The sequence below is a fragment of the Sphaerodactylus townsendi genome, linkage group LG04 (genome assembly GCF_021028975.2).
Source record: "Sphaerodactylus townsendi isolate TG3544 linkage group LG04, MPM_Stown_v2.3, whole genome shotgun sequence".
NCBI classification, from domain to species: domain Eukaryota; kingdom Metazoa; phylum Chordata; class Lepidosauria; order Squamata; family Sphaerodactylidae; genus Sphaerodactylus; species Sphaerodactylus townsendi.
In genome coordinates this window covers 14,800,240-14,821,325 of record NC_059428.1, presented here as the reverse complement: position 1 = coordinate 14,821,325, position 21,086 = coordinate 14,800,240, and the positions used below count along the sequence as shown (strand labels likewise).

General features: G+C 75.8%; 1 protein-coding gene across 1 annotated transcript in view; it reads right to left on the bottom strand.

Annotated features, from left to right (window-relative positions):
• Positions 1–21,086, bottom strand: part of TMEM135 (transmembrane protein 135) — a 242,895-nt gene that overhangs the window by 202,972 nt on the left and 18,837 nt on the right. Inside the window, exon 2 of the mRNA XM_048494023.1 lies at positions 3,960–4,087. Within this exon, the coding sequence (XP_048349980.1) occupies positions 3,960–4,087 (128 nt within the window). The remainder of the gene's footprint in view (positions 1–3,959; positions 4,088–21,086) is intronic.

The window sequence follows — 21,086 nt, the reverse complement described above, 5'->3', positions numbered from 1 at the left end:
AAACAAACACATATATAAATAAAATGGCTGTCCTCATAATTAGGGAATTTCTTCCATGGACTCCCCTGTTTCCATCCTTCAGTGTACACTTTATGGAATCTATTTCCTATGTTAATATTTTGCATTGGAGCAGTTTACATTGCTAGCCACTCTGACCTCTAAAAACTGGGCTAGTTAGCAATGCAAATACATACATACTCTGCATTCATGGAATTTTTAACCTACTGAAATGTCAACCATGTTTAGATTGGCAGATTGCAATTTACACTTGTAAACAGACATTTGCCAAGAAACCTGTTGTATGGGAGAGTCACCTTCATGCACCGAGGCTTCACGGAAGTTGGTTTCCACCTACTTTTAAACTATAAAGTAACTGATATGCATGGGTAGGTAAACTAGTAAAGGTACTTGTGTGAACTTCACAAGTTTTCTGCAGCCCTACCGTTCAAAGAAAAGCCCAAATAAACTCCCTGATTATTCCCCATGCTCAAGAGTCAATGTTGGGTTTTATAGTATCTTCCTCAGCTACCTTTTTCAATCAGACACCGACTGTAAAGATATGTTGCACTTTCTAAGCATCTGACAGCTGAGCCACACTTTCTTCTTGAAGACACACCCTGCACTCCTTCCATACCCTCAAAGCAAACCTTTTAAGTAACACTTAGCTGGCCCCTCAGAGAAGATTAGAGTGCCTCCTTGTCAGCCCCTTCCGCCTGCAGAATAATGCACTTTCAATCCACTTGCACAATTGTCTGCAAGTGGATTTGGCTATTCCGCACAGCTGCATAGTGTGTTGAAAGTGGATTGAAAGTGCATTATCCTGCATGTGTGGTGGAAGGCGCCTTACTATGTGAGGCAAACCGAGAGCAGTCACTCATGAGAAGTTGCAACCGCACCCTCAGGAGGCAGGTTATTTTGATGCACTTATACACAGTGGTGGAATCCAAAAATTTTAGTAACGGGTTCCCATGGTGGTGGGATTCAAACTGTGGCGTAACGCCAATGGGGCTGGACGGGGCATTCCGGGGGCGTGGCCGGGCATTCCGGGGGCGGGACATTCTTGGGTGGGGCTGTGGCAAGGACGCAGCTGCTGCGCCGGTCCTTGGGCGGGAAACGAATGCACGCAGGCGCAGGCTGCCACGCACGCCGGTGCACCTCCTGCTAGACTGCTCCAAGTTCTGCGCGCTACTGCTGAGAGGAGGGGCGTAACTAAGGCAAAAATCACGTGGCAAAATCACCAATTAGCAACCCCCTCTCGGCACACACAAATAATTAGTAACCTACTCTCGGGAACCTGTGAGAACCTGCTGGATCCCACCTCTGCTTATACACTAGGATTAAGTGAATGACCCAAGCACAAATGACCAAAAGGCGAATCAAAATTACACGTTTATGTAAGTGGTCACTCTCACTGGGTAGGGATGGTTTTTTGGGATTCACATGAGCTTTTAAGCGATCTCTTTCAACATGCATAATATGAGCTGAGCACACTCAGCTTGGGAGTTACTATATATAGTCAGGGCTTAGATAAAGTCTCCTGGATGATTAAAGAAGATGGGGAATTATTCCTCACCTGAACTTGCTTTGCCCTTCCCCCAAGCAACAGCTCCTGATTCTAATTCTAGTGAGTCAGCATGGGGTAGTGGTTAAGAGCAGGTGGATTTTAGTCTGGAGAACTGGGTTTGATTCCCCACTCCTCCACCTGAGTGGCAGCAGCCTATCTGGTGAACCAGATGTGTTTCCTACATTCCTGCTGGGTGACCTTGGGCTAGTCCCAGTTCTCTCAGAACTCTCAGCCCCACCTGCCTCACAAGGTGTCTGTTGTGGGGAGAGGAAGGGAAAGGAGCTTGTAAGCCACCTTGAGTCTCCTTTCAGGAGAGGAAGGTGGGGTATAAATCCAAACCCTTCTTCTTCAAAATGTTAATTGGCTCAAATGGCAGGTGGGAGCACATGGGCCCCCCAGAGAAAATGTGCTACAATGAAAATATCTACTCTAGACAACATTTTCTCCCCACCATGTCCTGGAGGACAAAATCTCCCTCAAAATATCAAGCTTGGCAAATACGTTATTTCACGCTGCTCTATCGCTCGAACGAAAGAGTTAAAAGACATTTCCCGAACAGAAGGAATGGTTTGTTTTCACAGTCCCGCAGGATGGTTTCTGATGGCGAGTAAGCACTTTTCAGCCAGTAAATAGGAAACAGAACTTGTCTGCCATCTCCAGAATAGTTTTTTTTTAAAAAAGACTGAATGTTATATTGGTAAACTCAGTAAATGAGCCCTGGGGAGGGGGTGGGAGAGAAATCTAAATGTAACGAAAATAAATAACTATGGAAGGGTGACCCTTGTGCAGAAATTCACGAATCTCATTCCAAAACGTGTGGCTCCTTTTTCTTAATGGAAAAAAAAAGTTAAACAGAGAACTTAACTGTATCGGTGCTAATGGAGGAAAATGTGGCTGCGTTTCCCCATAACTGTTGTTCATCAAGTGTCCTTCTGTGGAGGCGTTTATTGGGGCTGCGAGTGCACAGGCCGGCTGGCGTGGTTCAACTAGTAAAGCTCCCGGAAAGATCGGCTCTGTGAAGTGTCCCCTTCCCCTCCACCTCCCTCTGAGGTCAGAGAAAAGGTCACATGACAGGGAGGGAATGCTTCTCCCTCAGATTTCCTGTTGCCACCATGGAGCACACATTGCAGTTCACAGTGAGGAAAGAAGGAAAGGGTGTGTGTCTGCACAGAAGACCACTCGACGAACAACAGTTACAGAGAGGTGCAATCTTGTTCTCATCATCGTGGTTTCTGTGCAGTCCCAAATGGGAGGGTAGCAAGCTCACTTACGAAGGAGGTGAATGTGTGACCATTCAAAAAAATAATGACTGAAGAACTGCTCTCCCAACACACGCCTCATTCCTGGAGTCCATGTCCATGGAGTAGCGCCTCATGAACATGGAAGGTGTTGACCAGTTGCCACCTTACAGATGTCCCAAAGATCAACATTGGAGCTGAATGCAGTTGAGGAAACTTGTGCCCTAGTAGAATGGGCTTTGAGCTGGACAGGGCAGCCTACGTTCACTCTGCCACATGCTAGACTGTTAGCAGAGGTCACCCACATAGAAAGGGATTGAGCTGAAACCACCTTTCCTTTATTTGGACTTTTCTTAGAGAGCCATCTTCAGTCACGAGGCCTTCTCCTGTCTGGCCTTTGGGATAAGCAACCCACAAGCACGGCGAGCTGACATGACACATCCCTCTTCAGTGTATCATGTGGCGTAGTGGTTAAGAGCAGGTGCTTTCTAATCTGGAGGAACCGGGTTTGATTCCCCGCTCTGCCGCTTGAGCTGTGGAGGCTTATCTGGGGAATTCAGATTAGCCTGTGCACTCCCACACACGCCAGCTGGGTGACCTTGGGCTAGTCATAGTTCTTCTGAGCTCTCTCAGCCCCACCTACCTCACAGGGTGTTTGTTGTGAAGGGGGAAAGGCAAGGAGATTGTAAGCCCCTTTGAATCTCCTACAGGAGAGAAAGGGGGGATATAAATCCAAACAACAACAATAACAACTCCTCCTCCTCCGCACTAAGAATTCAGAATATGCATCATTTAGTGCCATCTTTGTGCCACATTTGTGGACACTTTTAAAATAGTGTAGTTTTCTCACTCCCCATTTCTCCTCATAGAACATCACAAAAGGTCAGAAGCTACAACAGGTTCTTTCTCCATGGTGGCAAAAAGAGAACTGGAGAGGACGGCTCCCTTCCCCCTTTGTCACACGACCACTCGGGCAGGTGCAAGGCAGAGGTGAGAGGCAGCGCTTCATGGAGCTGATCTTTCCAGAAGCTTTACAAATCGAATCTTCACGGCAGGCCTGGGCCTGCTCAGTCCCATTGTGGGACTGCACAGAAACCACAAAGATGAATACGCTATTTCCCTTTACTCAAATGTTCACTAAATTGAATCAAACCAACCTTAGAATGCAGAAGAACGCAATATATAGACTTCCATTTGCTGTCAGGAAGGACGTTGATTGCAAGATCTCAGGGAGAAGTTTGTACAAATAATAGTCAAGTTTTCGCTTTCGGAGAATTGCAGCAATCTGAAAGAATTCCAAGTTAATCGATTATATTCATATTGCACATTTCATCCAATAAGTCAGAAACCATTAGATGCGCGCTCCTCACGGCAAATACCCCGGGGTCCTGCAGCACTCCCCACTACACCAACAGTTACAACACAGCGACAACACAGTCACCCAGATTCTGCCAATCCTCCCGCATCATTTCGGATCCTGGTCAGAAGTACACCTTTTTGAAACCACGCACCAAACATGGAGCAGGGGTCCCCTCCACTTTCACTTTTGAAGTGGGAAAAGGGCCATAGAAACAGGGCTGGACGGGAGCAAGGTAAAATAAAATAAAAATATGCACAGATTGGAAGCTAATTCTCAGGAAGTCCATGCAACTTTCTTCTGAGTAACTATGCCAGGAGTGGACTGGACAGTTTCCACAAGAATTGGTAGCAATGAAATTTTGTGCTTTTGGGGTTAAGAATGAACAAATCGCCTACATAAAGACTTTTCATGCGCTACAAACTCCACAACACAGTGAAAAAAATCCTTTTCGCATTAAGCAAATTCAGCACTGAAAGAACAATGTTTTTCCTTGACATTTTTCCACAATAGCCTTTTCTGCACTTTTCCCTTTTCTTAAATTATGATGACAATCAAGGCAAGCTGAAACAACACGGCTCGCACTGAAAACTCCCGGTGCCTCTAACAGCAATAGATGAGAACCCGGTGCCAGCAACAATATAGTGATGACAGCTGTATCGAAGGTCTGAAAGACTGCAGTTATCAAGGTGTCCCACGCACAACTCAAAGGCCCATTTTAACACATCCTGAACAAAACCTTAGAAGAAAGAATGTGCCAAGAATTCTTTTGGCGTGTTAAAGACGCCTGCAGGCATTCAGTGGAAACTCAGGCATCACTAGCCTGGGTATATAGATGTTCCCTTTACTCATCCTTTTCCACTAAAGATCTAAATGAAATTTGTAAATTTTTATTTATTTTATTTATTTATATATCAAATTTCTAAACCGCCCACCCCCGAAGGGCTCTGGGCGTTGTACACTGGGCCAAACATACAATGGCCAAAACAACATACACCAAATAAAATAAATTAAAACAAGTTAAAACAATATACAAAAATTCATAAAACTAGCAGCATCAATACAATATACATAACAGTAAGATTATAAAAGTGTGTGTGGCGCCCGATCCCAAGGCCGGGCAGGGGTAGCAGTGTCAGTCAGATATTATATTGGACGTGCTGATGGTAAAATGGCACGTAGCATGGGGGCATCCTGGAGGGGGGGGGTGTCCGCGGCCGGCCTCACCAAAAGCCCGGTGGCACAAACCGGGTTTATATGGCCCCGCGGATTTCTCCTTAAGGTCCCGTGACAGGGTCTCCGCATTATTATCTGATGGAAGGGCTTTCCATCAGGTGAAAATAGGGCTGTGAAAGCCCCAGTCGGTAGAGACCAGTCGCATGGTGGAGGGGCCAGGGACCACCAGTAAATTGGCCTCTGCTGACCGCAGAGGCCTGCTTGGGACATATGGGGTGAGACGGTTAGGGATCCAAATGCCCGTCAAAGTCCTAGGCTGTAAAGTCCTTCCTCGTCAGGTGTAGCCAATGGGCTGCCCAGTTGGATGGGCTCATTGGAAGCCTAAGAATACAACATAACTAGCTGCAGTTCTCATGACTCACCACATGGGGCAGCAGTACACAGATCTATGAAGTAATGTTGACCTGTTTGATGAATGACTTTGTGCCTTCATACATAATAATTTCCATGTGAGTAGGGCCACGTGGAATCCGAGGTCTGCAGGGTACTGCAGGAAGCCCAGGTCCTGCTGGAGCAAAAGGTGACATCGGTCCTCAAGGTGAAAAAGGAGCAACTGGAGACAAAGGTAAACCTGTTTATTGCATTTCCATAGGGAACTGCGGGGGAAACACCTTAGCAGAATCTCAAAAGCTGAATACAGTTATTTCTATGCGTGGCCAAAACCTTTAGGTAAACATTGGCCACATGGTACAAAGCTGTTTGTGATGTCATGAAGAGATCCGTTATTCAAAGCAAACCAAATGTAAAACCCAGGATAAAATCTGTCTGTGGCTGTTCACGTACAGGTCACCTACAACATTTTAGACTGCCCAAATAACATGATTCTTGTTCACACTCACTCTCATGAAATGATTCCTGGCTGCTATTTTCTGCGGGGGTTTTTCCTGTTTTTTCCTCAGAGTGTTAACAAATTGGTGCTTCTATGCTTTACAGCCTCGTGCTGCAATTCTCTGAATCTTATAAAGTTGATGTTTAAAGATTAAGTCCCCCCCCCCGAATGAAGGGACAAAACTGCCAGCATGCAACTGCGATGGCCCTCCCTGATGCTGAGACACTACACAGACACTATGCTATGCCAGCAGCCAGGAATACAGACTCATGCAACTCTTTTGGGTAGTGTAAGGCTGTTTCCGCAGTGTCCCTGGGGAGGGGTTTGCACGGCCGCTGCCGCCGCATCGCTGCAGTGGCAGCCTCGCAACCCCCGAGCGGTGCGAAGCCGCTGTTTCTGAACCTCGCTCTCTGGGCGAGGTATTTCGGAAACAGAGGCTTCCAACTGCTGCCGTGCGAATGGCAGCAGCTGGAAGGTGCCATCCCCCCTTTCCCGAACGCCTTCCCTTCCCTCCGACCTTCCAGTGTGTTGTCCAGGCCTGGGGACATGCCCCCCTGTCCTGCGACTCCAGAGCTGTCGTGCAGGGCAGGGGTGTGTGTCCCCTGGCCTGGGCGACGTGCCAGAAAGTCAGAGGGAAGGTAAGGCATTTGGGCAACGGCACAGCGCTGCACCGTCTTCCCCGCCCCTACCGGGGGGGATGCGTCGGCATCGTATATGCCGACGCACCCTCAGAGCGTGGCCGTGCAGAAACGGCCTTTGTGTTAAACCCAACAGGGCTTCTCTGTGGTGGGGAGGCTTTCATGCTTGCAAAGCCTCCCTATGCTTCCAGGAAGCCTCTGTGGTGGTGGCAGCTGGGTACGGCTGTGGCTGGGTGCCTGGCTCTTGGTTGGGGCCGTTAGTCTTCTTGGTGGCATGCTACCGATCTTTGTGTGATCATATTTTTATATGGAGAAGAGCACGTACCATCGATCTGATGTGGTACCCAGGCCAGACGCAGGCCCTTTGAGCACAAACCTTTTAAACTAAAAATGTTTTAAGGCAAGAAATCAAATGTTTCCTCCATGGAGTTCCACACTGTTTGTTTCCCTTTTGGTTCTGAAAAATGTTTTATTTCCAGCCTCAAAACATTTTCAGTGAATCCCCTTTAAAAACAGTTCTTTGGGCTGAAATATTTTCAAAACAGCTTCACTTGGTGTGCAGTCTCTTTAAGACACTCTCCACATCTCTCTGCCGTTCCCAAACTTCCTCGGTGGTATTTTCTGAGCTCATGATCCATTCCCCCTTGCCTTATTGTCATCATTTCTGGGAGTTTCTATATTTTTTGAGGGGGATAATCATCGAGGCAGGAGTATACGAGATATGGAGAAGTTGTGGAGCCTTGAACCATCGATTCATTCAACTAACTTTGGCTCATTCCGCACATGCAGAATAATGCACTTTCAAACTGCTTTCAGTGCTCTTTGAAGCTGTGCAGAATGGCAAAATCCACCTGCAAACAGTTGTGAAAGTGGTTTGAAAACGCATTATTTTGTGTGTGCGGAAGGGGCCTTAAAAAGGGGGGGGAAATGTAATGGCAACTATGAATCATTTCAAGGGGGTGAGTGAGGACATACATTGTGGTAAAAGGGGGGATTGAAAATGTTATCAAAGCATTTTAGTTGATTTGTTCAGAAAGGACCACAGAACAGATTTACTAAGCTGGTGAGAACTAGATGTACCCGTGTAAACAGGTAGCTCATACCCAAGTTTTCGCTAAGCTGTCATAAGCCCAACACCTGGCTGTGCAGAGAAAATAAGTGCTGCTTGTTTGTGTGGACGACTCTTCAGATACCCCCCCCCCCCCCCACCCCCCCCCCCCCCCACCCCCCCCCCCCCCCACCCCCCCCCCCCCCCACCCCCCCCCCCCCCCACCCCCCCCCCCCCCCACCCCCCCCCCCCCCCACCCCCCCCCCCCCCCACCCCCCCCCCCCCCCACCCCCCCCCCCCCCCACCCCCCCCCCCCCCCACCCCCCCCCCCCCCCACCCCCCCCCCCCCCCACCCCCCCCCCCCCCCACCCCCCCCCCCCCCCACCCCCCCCCCCCCCCACCCCCCCCCCCCCCCACCCCCCCCCCCCCCCACCCCCCCCCCCCCCCACCCCCCCCCCCCCCCACCCCCCCCCCCCCCCACCCCCCCCCCCCCCCACCCCCCCCCCCCCCCACCCCCCCCCCCCCCCACCCCCCCCCCCCCCCACCCCCCCCCCCCCCCACCCCCCCCCCCCCCCACCCCCCCCCCCCCCCACCCCCCCCCCCCCCCACCCCCCCCCCCCCCCACCCCCCCCCCCCCCCACCCCCCCCCCCCCCCACCCCCCCCCCCCCCCACCCCCCCCCCCCCCCACCCCCCCCCCCCCCCACCCCCCCCCCCCCCCACCCCCCCCCCCCCCCACCCCCCCCCCCCCCCACCCCCCCCCCCCCCCACCCCCCCCCCCCCCCACCCCCCCCCCCCCCCACCCCCCCCCCCCCCCACCCCCCCCCCCCCCCACCCCCCCCCCCCCCCACCCCCCCCCCCCCCCACCCCCCCCCCCCCCCACCCCCCCCCCCCCCCACCCCCCCCCCCCCCCACCCCCCCCCCCCCCCACCCCCCCCCCCCCCCACCCCCCCCCCCCCCCACCCCCCCCCCCCCCCACCCCCCCCCCCCCCCACCCCCCCCCCCCCCCACCCCCCCCCCCCCCCACCCCCCCCCCCCCCCACCCCCCCCCCCCCCCACCCCCCCCCCCCCCCACCCCCCCCCCCCCCCACCCCCCCCCCCCCCCACCCCCCCCCCCCCCCACCCCCCCCCCCCCCCACCCCCCCCCCCCCCCACCCCCCCCCCCCCCCACCCCCCCCCCCCCCCACCCCCCCCCCCCCCCACCCCCCCCCCCCCCCACCCCCCCCCCCCCCCACCCCCCCCCCCCCCCACCCCCCCCCCCCCCCACCCCCCCCCCCCCCCACCCCCCCCCCCCCCCACCCCCCCCCCCCCCCACCCCCCCCCCCCCCCACCCCCCCCCCCCCCCACCCCCCCCCCCCCCCACCCCCCCCCCCCCCCACCCCCCCCCCCCCCCACCCCCCCCCCCCCCCACCCCCCCCCCCCCCCACCCCCCCCCCCCCCCACCCCCCCCCCCCCCCACCCCCCCCCCCCCCCACCCCCCCCCCCCCCCACCCCCCCCCCCCCCCACCCCCCCCCCCCCCCACCCCCCCCCCCCCCCACCCCCCCCCCCCCCCACCCCCCCCCCCCCCCACCCCCCCCCCCCCCCACCCCCCCCCCCCCCCACCCCCCCCCCCCCCCACCCCCCCCCCCCCCCACCCCCCCCCCCCCCCACCCCCCCCCCCCCCCACCCCCCCCCCCCCCCACCCCCCCCCCCCCCCACCCCCCCCCCCCCCCACCCCCCCCCCCCCCCACCCCCCCCCCCCCCCACCCCCCCCCCCCCCCACCCCCCCCCCCCCCCACCCCCCCCCCCCCCCACCCCCCCCCCCCCCCACCCCCCCCCCCCCCCACCCCCCCCCCCCCCCACCCCCCCCCCCCCCCACCCCCCCCCCCCCCCACCCCCCCCCCCCCCCACCCCCCCCCCCCCCCACCCCCCCCCCCCCCCACCCCCCCCCCCCCCCACCCCCCCCCCCCCCCACCCCCCCCCCCCCCCACCCCCCCCCCCCCCCACCCCCCCCCCCCCCCACCCCCCCCCCCCCCCACCCCCCCCCCCCCCCACCCCCCCCCCCCCCCACCCCCCCCCCCCCCCACCCCCCCCCCCCCCCACCCCCCCCCCCCCCCACCCCCCCCCCCCCCCACCCCCCCCCCCCCCCACCCCCCCCCCCCCCCACCCCCCCCCCCCCCCACCCCCCCCCCCCCCCACCCCCCCCCCCCCCCACCCCCCCCCCCCCCCACCCCCCCCCCCCCCCACCCCCCCCCCCCCCCACCCCCCCCCCCCCCCACCCCCCCCCCCCCCCACCCCCCCCCCCCCCCACCCCCCCCCCCCCCCACCCCCCCCCCCCCCCACCCCCCCCCCCCCCCACCCCCCCCCCCCCCCACCCCCCCCCCCCCCCACCCCCCCCCCCCCCCACCCCCCCCCCCCCCCACCCCCCCCCCCCCCCACCCCCCCCCCCCCCCACCCCCCCCCCCCCCCACCCCCCCCCCCCCCCACCCCCCCCCCCCCCCACCCCCCCCCCCCCCCACCCCCCCCCCCCCCCACCCCCCCCCCCCCCCACCCCCCCCCCCCCCCACCCCCCCCCCCCCCCACCCCCCCCCCCCCCCACCCCCCCCCCCCCCCACCCCCCCCCCCCCCCACCCCCCCCCCCCCCCACCCCCCCCCCCCCCCACCCCCCCCCCCCCCCACCCCCCCCCCCCCCCACCCCCCCCCCCCCCCACCCCCCCCCCCCCCCACCCCCCCCCCCCCCCACCCCCCCCCCCCCCCACCCCCCCCCCCCCCCACCCCCCCCCCCCCCCACCCCCCCCCCCCCCCACCCCCCCCCCCCCCCACCCCCCCCCCCCCCCACCCCCCCCCCCCCCCACCCCCCCCCCCCCCCACCCCCCCCCCCCCCCACCCCCCCCCCCCCCCACCCCCCCCCCCCCCCACCCCCCCCCCCCCCCACCCCCCCCCCCCCCCACCCCCCCCCCCCCCCACCCCCCCCCCCCCCCACCCCCCCCCCCCCCCACCCCCCCCCCCCCCCACCCCCCCCCCCCCCCACCCCCCCCCCCCCCCACCCCCCCCCCCCCCCACCCCCCCCCCCCCCCACCCCCCCCCCCCCCCACCCCCCCCCCCCCCCACCCCCCCCCCCCCCCACCCCCCCCCCCCCCCACCCCCCCCCCCCCCCACCCCCCCCCCCCCCCACCCCCCCCCCCCCCCACCCCCCCCCCCCCCCACCCCCCCCCCCCCCCACCCCCCCCCCCCCCCACCCCCCCCCCCCCCCACCCCCCCCCCCCCCCACCCCCCCCCCCCCCCACCCCCCCCCCCCCCCACCCCCCCCCCCCCCCACCCCCCCCCCCCCCCACCCCCCCCCCCCCCCACCCCCCCCCCCCCCCACCCCCCCCCCCCCCCACCCCCCCCCCCCCCCACCCCCCCCCCCCCCCACCCCCCCCCCCCCCCACCCCCCCCCCCCCCCACCCCCCCCCCCCCCCACCCCCCCCCCCCCCCACCCCCCCCCCCCCCCACCCCCCCCCCCCCCCACCCCCCCCCCCCCCCACCCCCCCCCCCCCCCACCCCCCCCCCCCCCCACCCCCCCCCCCCCCCACCCCCCCCCCCCCCCACCCCCCCCCCCCCCCACCCCCCCCCCCCCCCACCCCCCCCCCCCCCCACCCCCCCCCCCCCCCACCCCCCCCCCCCCCCACCCCCCCCCCCCCCCACCCCCCCCCCCCCCCACCCCCCCCCCCCCCCACCCCCCCCCCCCCCCACCCCCCCCCCCCCCCACCCCCCCCCCCCCCCACCCCCCCCCCCCCCCACCCCCCCCCCCCCCCACCCCCCCCCCCCCCCACCCCCCCCCCCCCCCACCCCCCCCCCCCCCCACCCCCCCCCCCCCCCACCCCCCCCCCCCCCCACCCCCCCCCCCCCCCACCCCCCCCCCCCCCCACCCCCCCCCCCCCCCACCCCCCCCCCCCCCCACCCCCCCCCCCCCCCACCCCCCCCCCCCCCCACCCCCCCCCCCCCCCACCCCCCCCCCCCCCCACCCCCCCCCCCCCCCACCCCCCCCCCCCCCCACCCCCCCCCCCCCCCACCCCCCCCCCCCCCCACCCCCCCCCCCCCCCACCCCCCCCCCCCCCCACCCCCCCCCCCCCCCACCCCCCCCCCCCCCCACCCCCCCCCCCCCCCACCCCCCCCCCCCCCCACCCCCCCCCCCCCCCACCCCCCCCCCCCCCCACCCCCCCCCCCCCCCACCCCCCCCCCCCCCCACCCCCCCCCCCCCCCACCCCCCCCCCCCCCCACCCCCCCCCCCCCCCACCCCCCCCCCCCCCCACCCCCCCCCCCCCCCACCCCCCCCCCCCCCCACCCCCCCCCCCCCCCACCCCCCCCCCCCCCCACCCCCCCCCCCCCCCACCCCCCCCCCCCCCCACCCCCCCCCCCCCCCACCCCCCCCCCCCCCCACCCCCCCCCCCCCCCACCCCCCCCCCCCCCCACCCCCCCCCCCCCCCACCCCCCCCCCCCCCCACCCCCCCCCCCCCCCACCCCCCCCCCCCCCCACCCCCCCCCCCCCCCACCCCCCCCCCCCCCCACCCCCCCCCCCCCCCACCCCCCCCCCCCCCCACCCCCCCCCCCCCCCACCCCCCCCCCCCCCCACCCCCCCCCCCCCCCACCCCCCCCCCCCCCCACCCCCCCCCCCCCCCACCCCCCCCCCCCCCCACCCCCCCCCCCCCCCACCCCCCCCCCCCCCCACCCCCCCCCCCCCCCACCCCCCCCCCCCCCCACCCCCCCCCCCCCCCACCCCCCCCCCCCCCCACCCCCCCCCCCCCCCACCCCCCCCCCCCCCCACCCCCCCCCCCCCCCACCCCCCCCCCCCCCCACCCCCCCCCCCCCCCACCCCCCCCCCCCCCCACCCCCCCCCCCCCCCACCCCCCCCCCCCCCCACCCCCCCCCCCCCCCACCCCCCCCCCCCCCCACCCCCCCCCCCCCCCACCCCCCCCCCCCCCCACCCCCCCCCCCCCCCACCCCCCCCCCCCCCCACCCCCCCCCCCCCCCACCCCCCCCCCCCCCCACCCCCCCCCCCCCCCACCCCCCCCCCCCCCCACCCCCCCCCCCCCCCACCCCCCCCCCCCCCCACCCCCCCCCCCCCCCACCCCCCCCCCCCCCCACCCCCCCCCCCCCCCACCCCCCCCCCCCCCCACCCCCCCCCCCCCCCACCCCCCCCCCCCCCCACCCCCCCCCCCCCCCACCCCCCCCCCCCCCCACCCCCCCCCCCCCCCACCCCCCCCCCCCCCCACCCCCCCCCCCCCCCACCCCCCCCCCCCCCCACCCCCCCCCCCCCCCACCCCCCCCCCCCCCCACCCCCCCCCCCCCCCACCCCCCCCCCCCCCCACCCCCCCCCCCCCCCACCCCCCCCCCCCCCCACCCCCCCCCCCCCCCACCCCCCCCCCCCCCCACCCCCCCCCCCCCCCACCCCCCCCCCCCCCCACCCCCCCCCCCCCCCACCCCCCCCCCCCCCCACCCCCCCCCCCCCCCACCCCCCCCCCCCCCCACCCCCCCCCCCCCCCACCCCCCCCCCCCCCCACCCCCCCCCCCCCCCACCCCCCCCCCCCCCCACCCCCCCCCCCCCCCACCCCCCCCCCCCCCCACCCCCCCCCCCCCCCACCCCCCCCCCCCCCCACCCCCCCCCCCCCCCACCCCCCCCCCCCCCCACCCCCCCCCCCCCCCACCCCCCCCCCCCCCCACCCCCCCCCCCCCCCACCCCCCCCCCCCCCCACCCCCCCCCCCCCCCACCCCCCCCCCCCCCCACCCCCCCCCCCCCCCACCCCCCCCCCCCCCCACCCCCCCCCCCCCCCACCCCCCCCCCCCCCCACCCCCCCCCCCCCCCACCCCCCCCCCCCCCCACCCCCCCCCCCCCCCACCCCCCCCCCCCCCCACCCCCCCCCCCCCCCACCCCCCCCCCCCCCCACCCCCCCCCCCCCCCACCCCCCCCCCCCCCCACCCCCCCCCCCCCCCACCCCCCCCCCCCCCCACCCCCCCCCCCCCCCACCCCCCCCCCCCCCCACCCCCCCCCCCCCCCACCCCCCCCCCCCCCCACCCCCCCCCCCCCCCACCCCCCCCCCCCCCCACCCCCCCCCCCCCCCACCCCCCCCCCCCCCCACCCCCCCCCCCCCCCACCCCCCCCCCCCCCCACCCCCCCCCCCCCCCACCCCCCCCCCCCCCCACCCCCCCCCCCCCCCACCCCCCCCCCCCCCCACCCCCCCCCCCCCCCACCCCCCCCCCCCCCCACCCCCCCCCCCCCCCACCCCCCCCCCCCCCCACCCCCCCCCCCCCCCACCCCCCCCCCCCCCCACCCCCCCCCCCCCCCACCCCCCCCCCCCCCCACCCCCCCCCCCCCCCACCCCCCCCCCCCCCCACCCCCCCCCCCCCCCACCCCCCCCCCCCCCCACCCCCCCCCCCCCCCACCCCCCCCCCCCCCCACCCCCCCCCCCCCCCACCCCCCCCCCCCCCCACCCCCCCCCCCCCCCACCCCCCCCCCCCCCCACCCCCCCCCCCCCCCACCCCCCCCCCCCCCCACCCCCCCCCCCCCCCACCCCCCCCCCCCCCCACCCCCCCCCCCCCCCACCCCCCCCCCCCCCCACCCCCCCCCCCCCCCACCCCCCCCCCCCCCCACCCCCCCCCCCCCCCACCCCCCCCCCCCCCCACCCCCCCCCCCCCCCACCCCCCCCCCCCCCCACCCCCCCCCCCCCCCACCCCCCCCCCCCCCCACCCCCCCCCCCCCCCACCCCCCCCCCCCCCCACCCCCCCCCCCCCCCACCCCCCCCCCCCCCCACCCCCCCCCCCCCCCACCCCCCCCCCCCCCCACCCCCCCCCCCCCCCACCCCCCCCCCCCCCCACCCCCCCCCCCCCCCACCCCCCCCCCCCCCCACCCCCCCCCCCCCCCACCCCCCCCCCCCCCCACCCCCCCCCCCCCCCACCCCCCCCCCCCCCCACCCCCCCCCCCCCCCACCCCCCCCCCCCCCCACCCCCCCCCCCCCCCACCCCCCCCCCCCCCCACCCCCCCCCCCCCCCACCCCCCCCCCCCCCCACCCCCCCCCCCCCCCACCCCCCCCCCCCCCCACCCCCCCCCCCCCCCACCCCCCCCCCCCCCCACCCCCCCCCCCCCCCACCCCCCCCCCCCCCCACCCCCCCCCCCCCCCACCCCCCCCCCCCCCCACCCCCCCCCCCCCCCACCCCCCCCCCCCCCCACCCCCCCCCCCCCCCACCCCCCCCCCCCCCCACCCCCCCCCCCCCCCACCCCCCCCCCCCCCCACCCCCCCCCCCCCCCACCCCCCCCCCCCCCCACCCCCCCCCCCCCCCACCCCCCCCCCCCCCCACCCCCCCCCCCCCCCACCCCCCCCCCCCCCCACCCCCCCCCCCCCCCACCCCCCCCCCCCCCCACCCCCCCCCCCCCCCACCCCCCCCCCCCCCCACCCCCCCCCCCCCCCACCCCCCCCCCCCCCCACCCCCCCCCCCCCCCACCCCCCCCCCCCCCCACCCCCCCCCCCCCCCACCCCCCCCCCCCCCCACCCCCCCCCCCCCCCACCCCCCCCCCCCCCCACCCCCCCCCCCCCCCACCCCCCCCCCCCCCCACCCCCCCCCCCCCCCACCCCCCCCCCCCCCCACCCCCCCCCCCCCCCACCCCCCCCCCCCCCCACCCCCCCCCCCCCCCACCCCCCCCCCCCCCCACCCCCCCCCCCCCCCACCCCCCCCCCCCCCCACCCCCCCCCCCCCCCACCCCCCCCCCCCCCCACCCCCCCCCCCCCCCACCCCCCCCCCCCCCCACCCCCCCCCCCCCCCACCCCCCCCCCCCCCCACCCCCCCCCCCCCCCACCCCCCCCCCCCCCCACCCCCCCCCCCCCCCACCCCCCCCCCCCCCCACCCCCCCCCCCCCCCACCCCCCCCCCCCCCCACCCCCCCCCCCCCCCACCCCCCCCCCCCCCCACCCCCCCCCCCCCCCACCCCCCCCCCCCCCCACCCCCCCCCCCCCCCACCCCCCCCCCCCCCCACCCCCCCCCCCCCCCACCCCCCCCCCCCCCCACCCCCCCCCCCCCCCACCCCCCCCCCCCCCCACCCCCCCCCCCCCCCACCCCCCCCCCCCCCCACCCCCCCCCCCCCCCACCCCCCCCCCCCCCCACCCCCCCCCCCCCCCACCCCCCCCCCCCCCCACCCCCCCCCCCCCCCACCCCCCCCCCCCCCCACCCCCCCCCCCCCCCACCCCCCCCCCCCCCCACCCCCCCCCCCCCCCACCCCCCCCCCCCCCCACCCCCCCCCCCCCCCACCCCCCCCCCCCCCCACCCCCCCCCCCCCCCACCCCCCCCCCCCCCCACCCCCCCCCCCCCCCACCCCCCCCCCCCCCCACCCCCCCCCCCCCCCACCCCCCCCCCCCCCCACCCCCCCCCCCCCCCACCCCCCCCCCCCCCCACCCCCCCCCCCCCCCACCCCCCCCCCCCCCCACCCCCCCCCCCCCCCACCCCCCCCCCCCCCCACCCCCCCCCCCCCCCACCCCCCCCCCCCCCCACCCCCCCCCCCCCCCACCCCCCCCCCCCCCCACCCCCCCCCCCCCCCACCCCCCCCCCCCCCCACCCCCCCCCCCCCCCACCCCCCCCCCCCCCCACCCCCCCCCCCCCCCACCCCCCCCCCCCCCCACCCCCCCCCCCCCCCACCCCCCCCCCCCCCCACCCCCCCCCCCCCCCACCCCCCCCCCCCCCCACCCCCCCCCCCCCCCACCCCCCCCCCCCCCCACCCCCCCCCCCCCCCACCCCCCCCCCCCCCCACCCCCCCCCCCCCCCACCCCCCCCCCCCCCCACCCCCCCCCCCCCCCACCCCCCCCCCCCCCCACCCCCCCCCCCCCCCACCCCCCCCCCCCCCCACCCCCCCCCCCCCCCACCCCCCCCCCCCCCCACCCCCCCCCCCCCCCACCCCCCCCCCCCCCCACCCCCCCCCCCCCCCACCCCCCCCCCCCCCCACCCCCCCCCCCCCCCACCCCCCCCCCCCCCCACCCCCCCCCCCCCCCACCCCCCCCCCCCCCCACCCCCCCCCCCCCCCACCCCCCCCCCCCCCCACCCCCCCCCCCCCCCACCCCCCCCCCCCCCCACCCCCCCCCCCCCCCACCCCCCCCCCCCCCCACCCCCCCCCCCCCCCACCCCCCCCCCCCCCCACCCCCCCCCCCCCCCACCCCCCCCCCCCCCCACCCCCCCCCCCCCCCACCCCCCCCCCCCCCCACCCCCCCCCCCCCCCACCCCCCCCCCCCCCCACCCCCCCCCCCCCCCACCCCCCCCCCCCCCCACCCCCCCCCCCCCCCACCCCCCCCCCCCCCCACCCCCCCCCCCCCCCACCCCCCCCCCCCCCCACCCCCCCCCCCCCCCACCCCCCCCCCCCCCCACCCCCCCCCCCCCCCACCCCCCCCCCCCCCCACCCCCCCCCCCCCCCACCCCCCCCCCCCCCCACCCCCCCCCCCCCCCACCCCCCCCCCCCCCCACCCCCCCCCCCCCCCACCCCCCCCCCCCCCCACCCCCCCCCCCCCCCACCCCCCCCCCCCCCCACCCCCCCCCCCCCCCACCCCCCCCCCCCCCCACCCCCCCCCCCCCCCACCCCCCCCCCCCCCCACCCCCCCCCCCCCCCACCCCCCCCCCCCCCCACCCCCCCCCCCCCCCACCCCCCCCCCCCCCCACCCCCCCCCCCCCCCACCCCCCCCCCCCCCCACCCCCCCCCCCCCCCACCCCCCCCCCCCCCCACCCCCCCCCCCCCCCACCCCCCCCCCCCCCCACCCCCCCCCCCCCCCACCCCCCCCCCCCCCCACCCCCCCCCCCCCCCACCCCCCCCCCCCCCCACCCCCCCCCCCCCCCACCCCCCCCCCCCCCCACCCCCCCCCCCCCCCACCCCCCCCCCCCCCCACCCCCCCCCCCCCCCACCCCCCCCCCCCCCCACCCCCCCCCCCCCCCACCCCCCCCCCCCCCCACCCCCCCCCCCCCCCACCCCCCCCCCCCCCCACCCCCCCCCCCCCCCACCCCCCCCCCCCCCCACCCCCCCCCCCCCCCACCCCCCCCCCCCCCCACCCCCCCCCCCCCCCACCCCCCCCCCCCCCCACCCCCCCCCCCCCCCACCCCCCCCCCCCCCCACCCCCCCCCCCCCCCACCCCCCCCCCCCCCCACCCCCCCCCCCCCCCACCCCCCCCCCCCCCCACCCCCCCCCCCCCCCACCCCCCCCCCCCCCCACCCCCCCCCCCCCCCACCCCCCCCCCCCCCCACCCCCCCCCCCCCCCACCCCCCCCCCCCCCCACCCCCCCCCCCCCCCACCCCCCCCCCCCCCCACCCCCCCCCCCCCCCACCCCCCCCCCCCCCCACCCCCCCCCCCCCCCACCCCCCCCCCCCCCCACCCCCCCCCCCCCCCACCCCCCCCCCCCCCCACCCCCCCCCCCCCCCACCCCCCCCCCCCCCCACCCCCCCCCCCCCCCACCCCCCCCCCCCCCCACCCCCCCCCCCCCCCACCCCCCCCCCCCCCCACCCCCCCCCCCCCCCACCCCCCCCCCCCCCCACCCCCCCCCCCCCCCACCCCCCCCCCCCCCCACCCCCCCCCCCCCCCACCCCCCCCCCCCCCCACCCCCCCCCCCCCCCACCCCCCCCCCCCCCCACCCCCCCCCCCCCCCACCCCCCCCCCCCCCCACCCCCCCCCCCCCCCACCCCCCCCCCCCCCCACCCCCCCCCCCCCCCACCCCCCCCCCCCCCCACCCCCCCCCCCCCCCACCCCCCCCCCCCCCCACCCCCCCCCCCCCCCACCCCCCCCCCCCCCCACCCCCCCCCCCCCCCACCCCCCCCCCCCCCCACCCCCCCCCCCCCCCACCCCCCCCCCCCCCCACCCCCCCCCCCCCCCACCCCCCCCCCCCCCCACCCCCCCCCCCCCCCACCCCCCCCCCCCCCCACCCCCCCCCCCCCCCACCCCCCCCCCCCCCCACCCCCCCCCCCCCCCACCCCCCCCCCCCCCCACCCCCCCCCCCCCCCACCCCCCCCCCCCCCCACCCCCCCCCCCCCCCACCCCCCCCCCCCCCCACCCCCCCCCCCCCCCACCCCCCCCCCCCCCCACCCCCCCCCCCCCCCACCCCCCCCCCCCCCCACCCCCCCCCCCCCCCACCCCCCCCCCCCCCCACCCCCCCCCCCCCCCACCCCCCCCCCCCCCCACCCCCCCCCCCCCCCACCCCCCCCCCCCCCCACCCCCCCCCCCCCCCACCCCCCCCCCCCCCCACCCCCCCCCCCCCCCACCCCCCCCCCCCCCCACCCCCCCCCCCCCCCACCCCCCCCCCCCCCCACCCCCCCCCCCCCCCACCCCCCCCCCCCCCCACCCCCCCCCCCCCCCACCCCCCCCCCCCCCCACCCCCCCCCCCCCCCACCCCCCCCCCCCCCCACCCCCCCCCCCCCCCACCCCCCCCCCCCCCCACCCCCCCCCCCCCCCACCCCCCCCCCCCCCCACCCCCCCCCCCCCCCACCCCCCCCCCCCCCCACCCCCCCCCCCCCCCACCCCCCCCCCCCCCCACCCCCCCCCCCCCCCACCCCCCCCCCCCCCCACCCCCCCCCCCCCCCACCCCCCCCCCCCCCCACCCCCCCCCCCCCCCACCCCCCCCCCCCCCCACCCCCCCCCCCCCCCACCCCCCCCCCCCCCCACCCCCCCCCCCCCCCACCCCCCCCCCCCCCCACCCCCCCCCCCCCCCACCCCCCCCCCCCCCCACCCCCCCCCCCCCCCACCCCCCCCCCCCCCCACCCCCCCCCCCCCCCACCCCCCCCCCCCCCCACCCCCCCCCCCCCCCACCCCCCCCCCCCCCCACCCCCCCCCCCCCCCACCCCCCCCCCCCCCCACCCCCCCCCCCCCCCACCCCCCCCCCCCCCCACCCCCCCCCCCCCCCACCCCCCCCCCCCCCCACCCCCCCCCCCCCCCACCCCCCCCCCCCCCCACCCCCCCCCCCCCCCACCCCCCCCCCCCCCCACCCCCCCCCCCCCCCACCCCCCCCCCCCCCCACCCCCCCCCCCCCCCACCCCCCCCCCCCCCCACCCCCCCCCCCCCCCACCCCCCCCCCCCCCCACCCCCCCCCCCCCCCACCCCCCCCCCCCCCCACCCCCCCCCCCCCCCACCCCCCCCCCCCCCCACCCCCCCCCCCCCCCACCCCCCCCCCCCCCCACCCCCCCCCCCCCCCACCCCCCCCCCCCCCCACCCCCCCCCCCCCCCACCCCCCCCCCCCCCCACCCCCCCCCCCCCCCACCCCCCCCCCCCCCCACCCCCCCCCCCCCCCACCCCCCCCCCCCCCCACCCCCCCCCCCCCCCACCCCCCCCCCCCCCCACCCCCCCCCCCCCCCACCCCCCCCCCCCCCCACCCCCCCCCCCCCCCACCCCCCCCCCCCCCCACCCCCCCCCCCCCCCACCCCCCCCCCCCCCCACCCCCCCCCCCCCCCACCCCCCCCCCCCCCCACCCCCCCCCCCCCCCACCCCCCCCCCCCCCCACCCCCCCCCCCCCCCACCCCCCCCCCCCCCCACCCCCCCCCCCCCCCACCCCCCCCCCCCCCCACCCCCCCCCCCCCCCACCCCCCCCCCCCCCCACCCCCCCCCCCCCCCACCCCCCCCCCCCCCCACCCCCCCCCCCCCCCACCCCCCCCCCCCCCCACCCCCCCCCCCCCCCACCCCCCCCCCCCCCCACCCCCCCCCCCCCCCACCCCCCCCCCCCCCCACCCCCCCCCCCCCCCACCCCCCCCCCCCCCCACCCCCCCCCCCCCCCACCCCCCCCCCCCCCCACCCCCCCCCCCCCCCACCCCCCCCCCCCCCCACCCCCCCCCCCCCCCACCCCCCCCCCCCCCCACCCCCCCCCCCCCCCACCCCCCCCCCCCCCCACCCCCCCCCCCCCCCACCCCCCCCCCCCCCCACCCCCCCCCCCCCCCACCCCCCCCCCCCCCCACCCCCCCCCCCCCCCACCCCCCCCCCCCCCCACCCCCCCCCCCCCCCACCCCCCCCCCCCCCCACCCCCCCCCCCCCCCACCCCCCCCCCCCCCCACCCCCCCCCCCCCCCACCCCCCCCCCCCCCCACCCCCCCCCCCCCCCACCCCCCCCCCCCCCCACCCCCCCCCCCCCCCACCCCCCCCCCCCCCCACCCCCCCCCCCCCCCACCCCCCCCCCCCCCCACCCCCCCCCCCCCCCACCCCCCCCCCCCCCCACCCCCCCC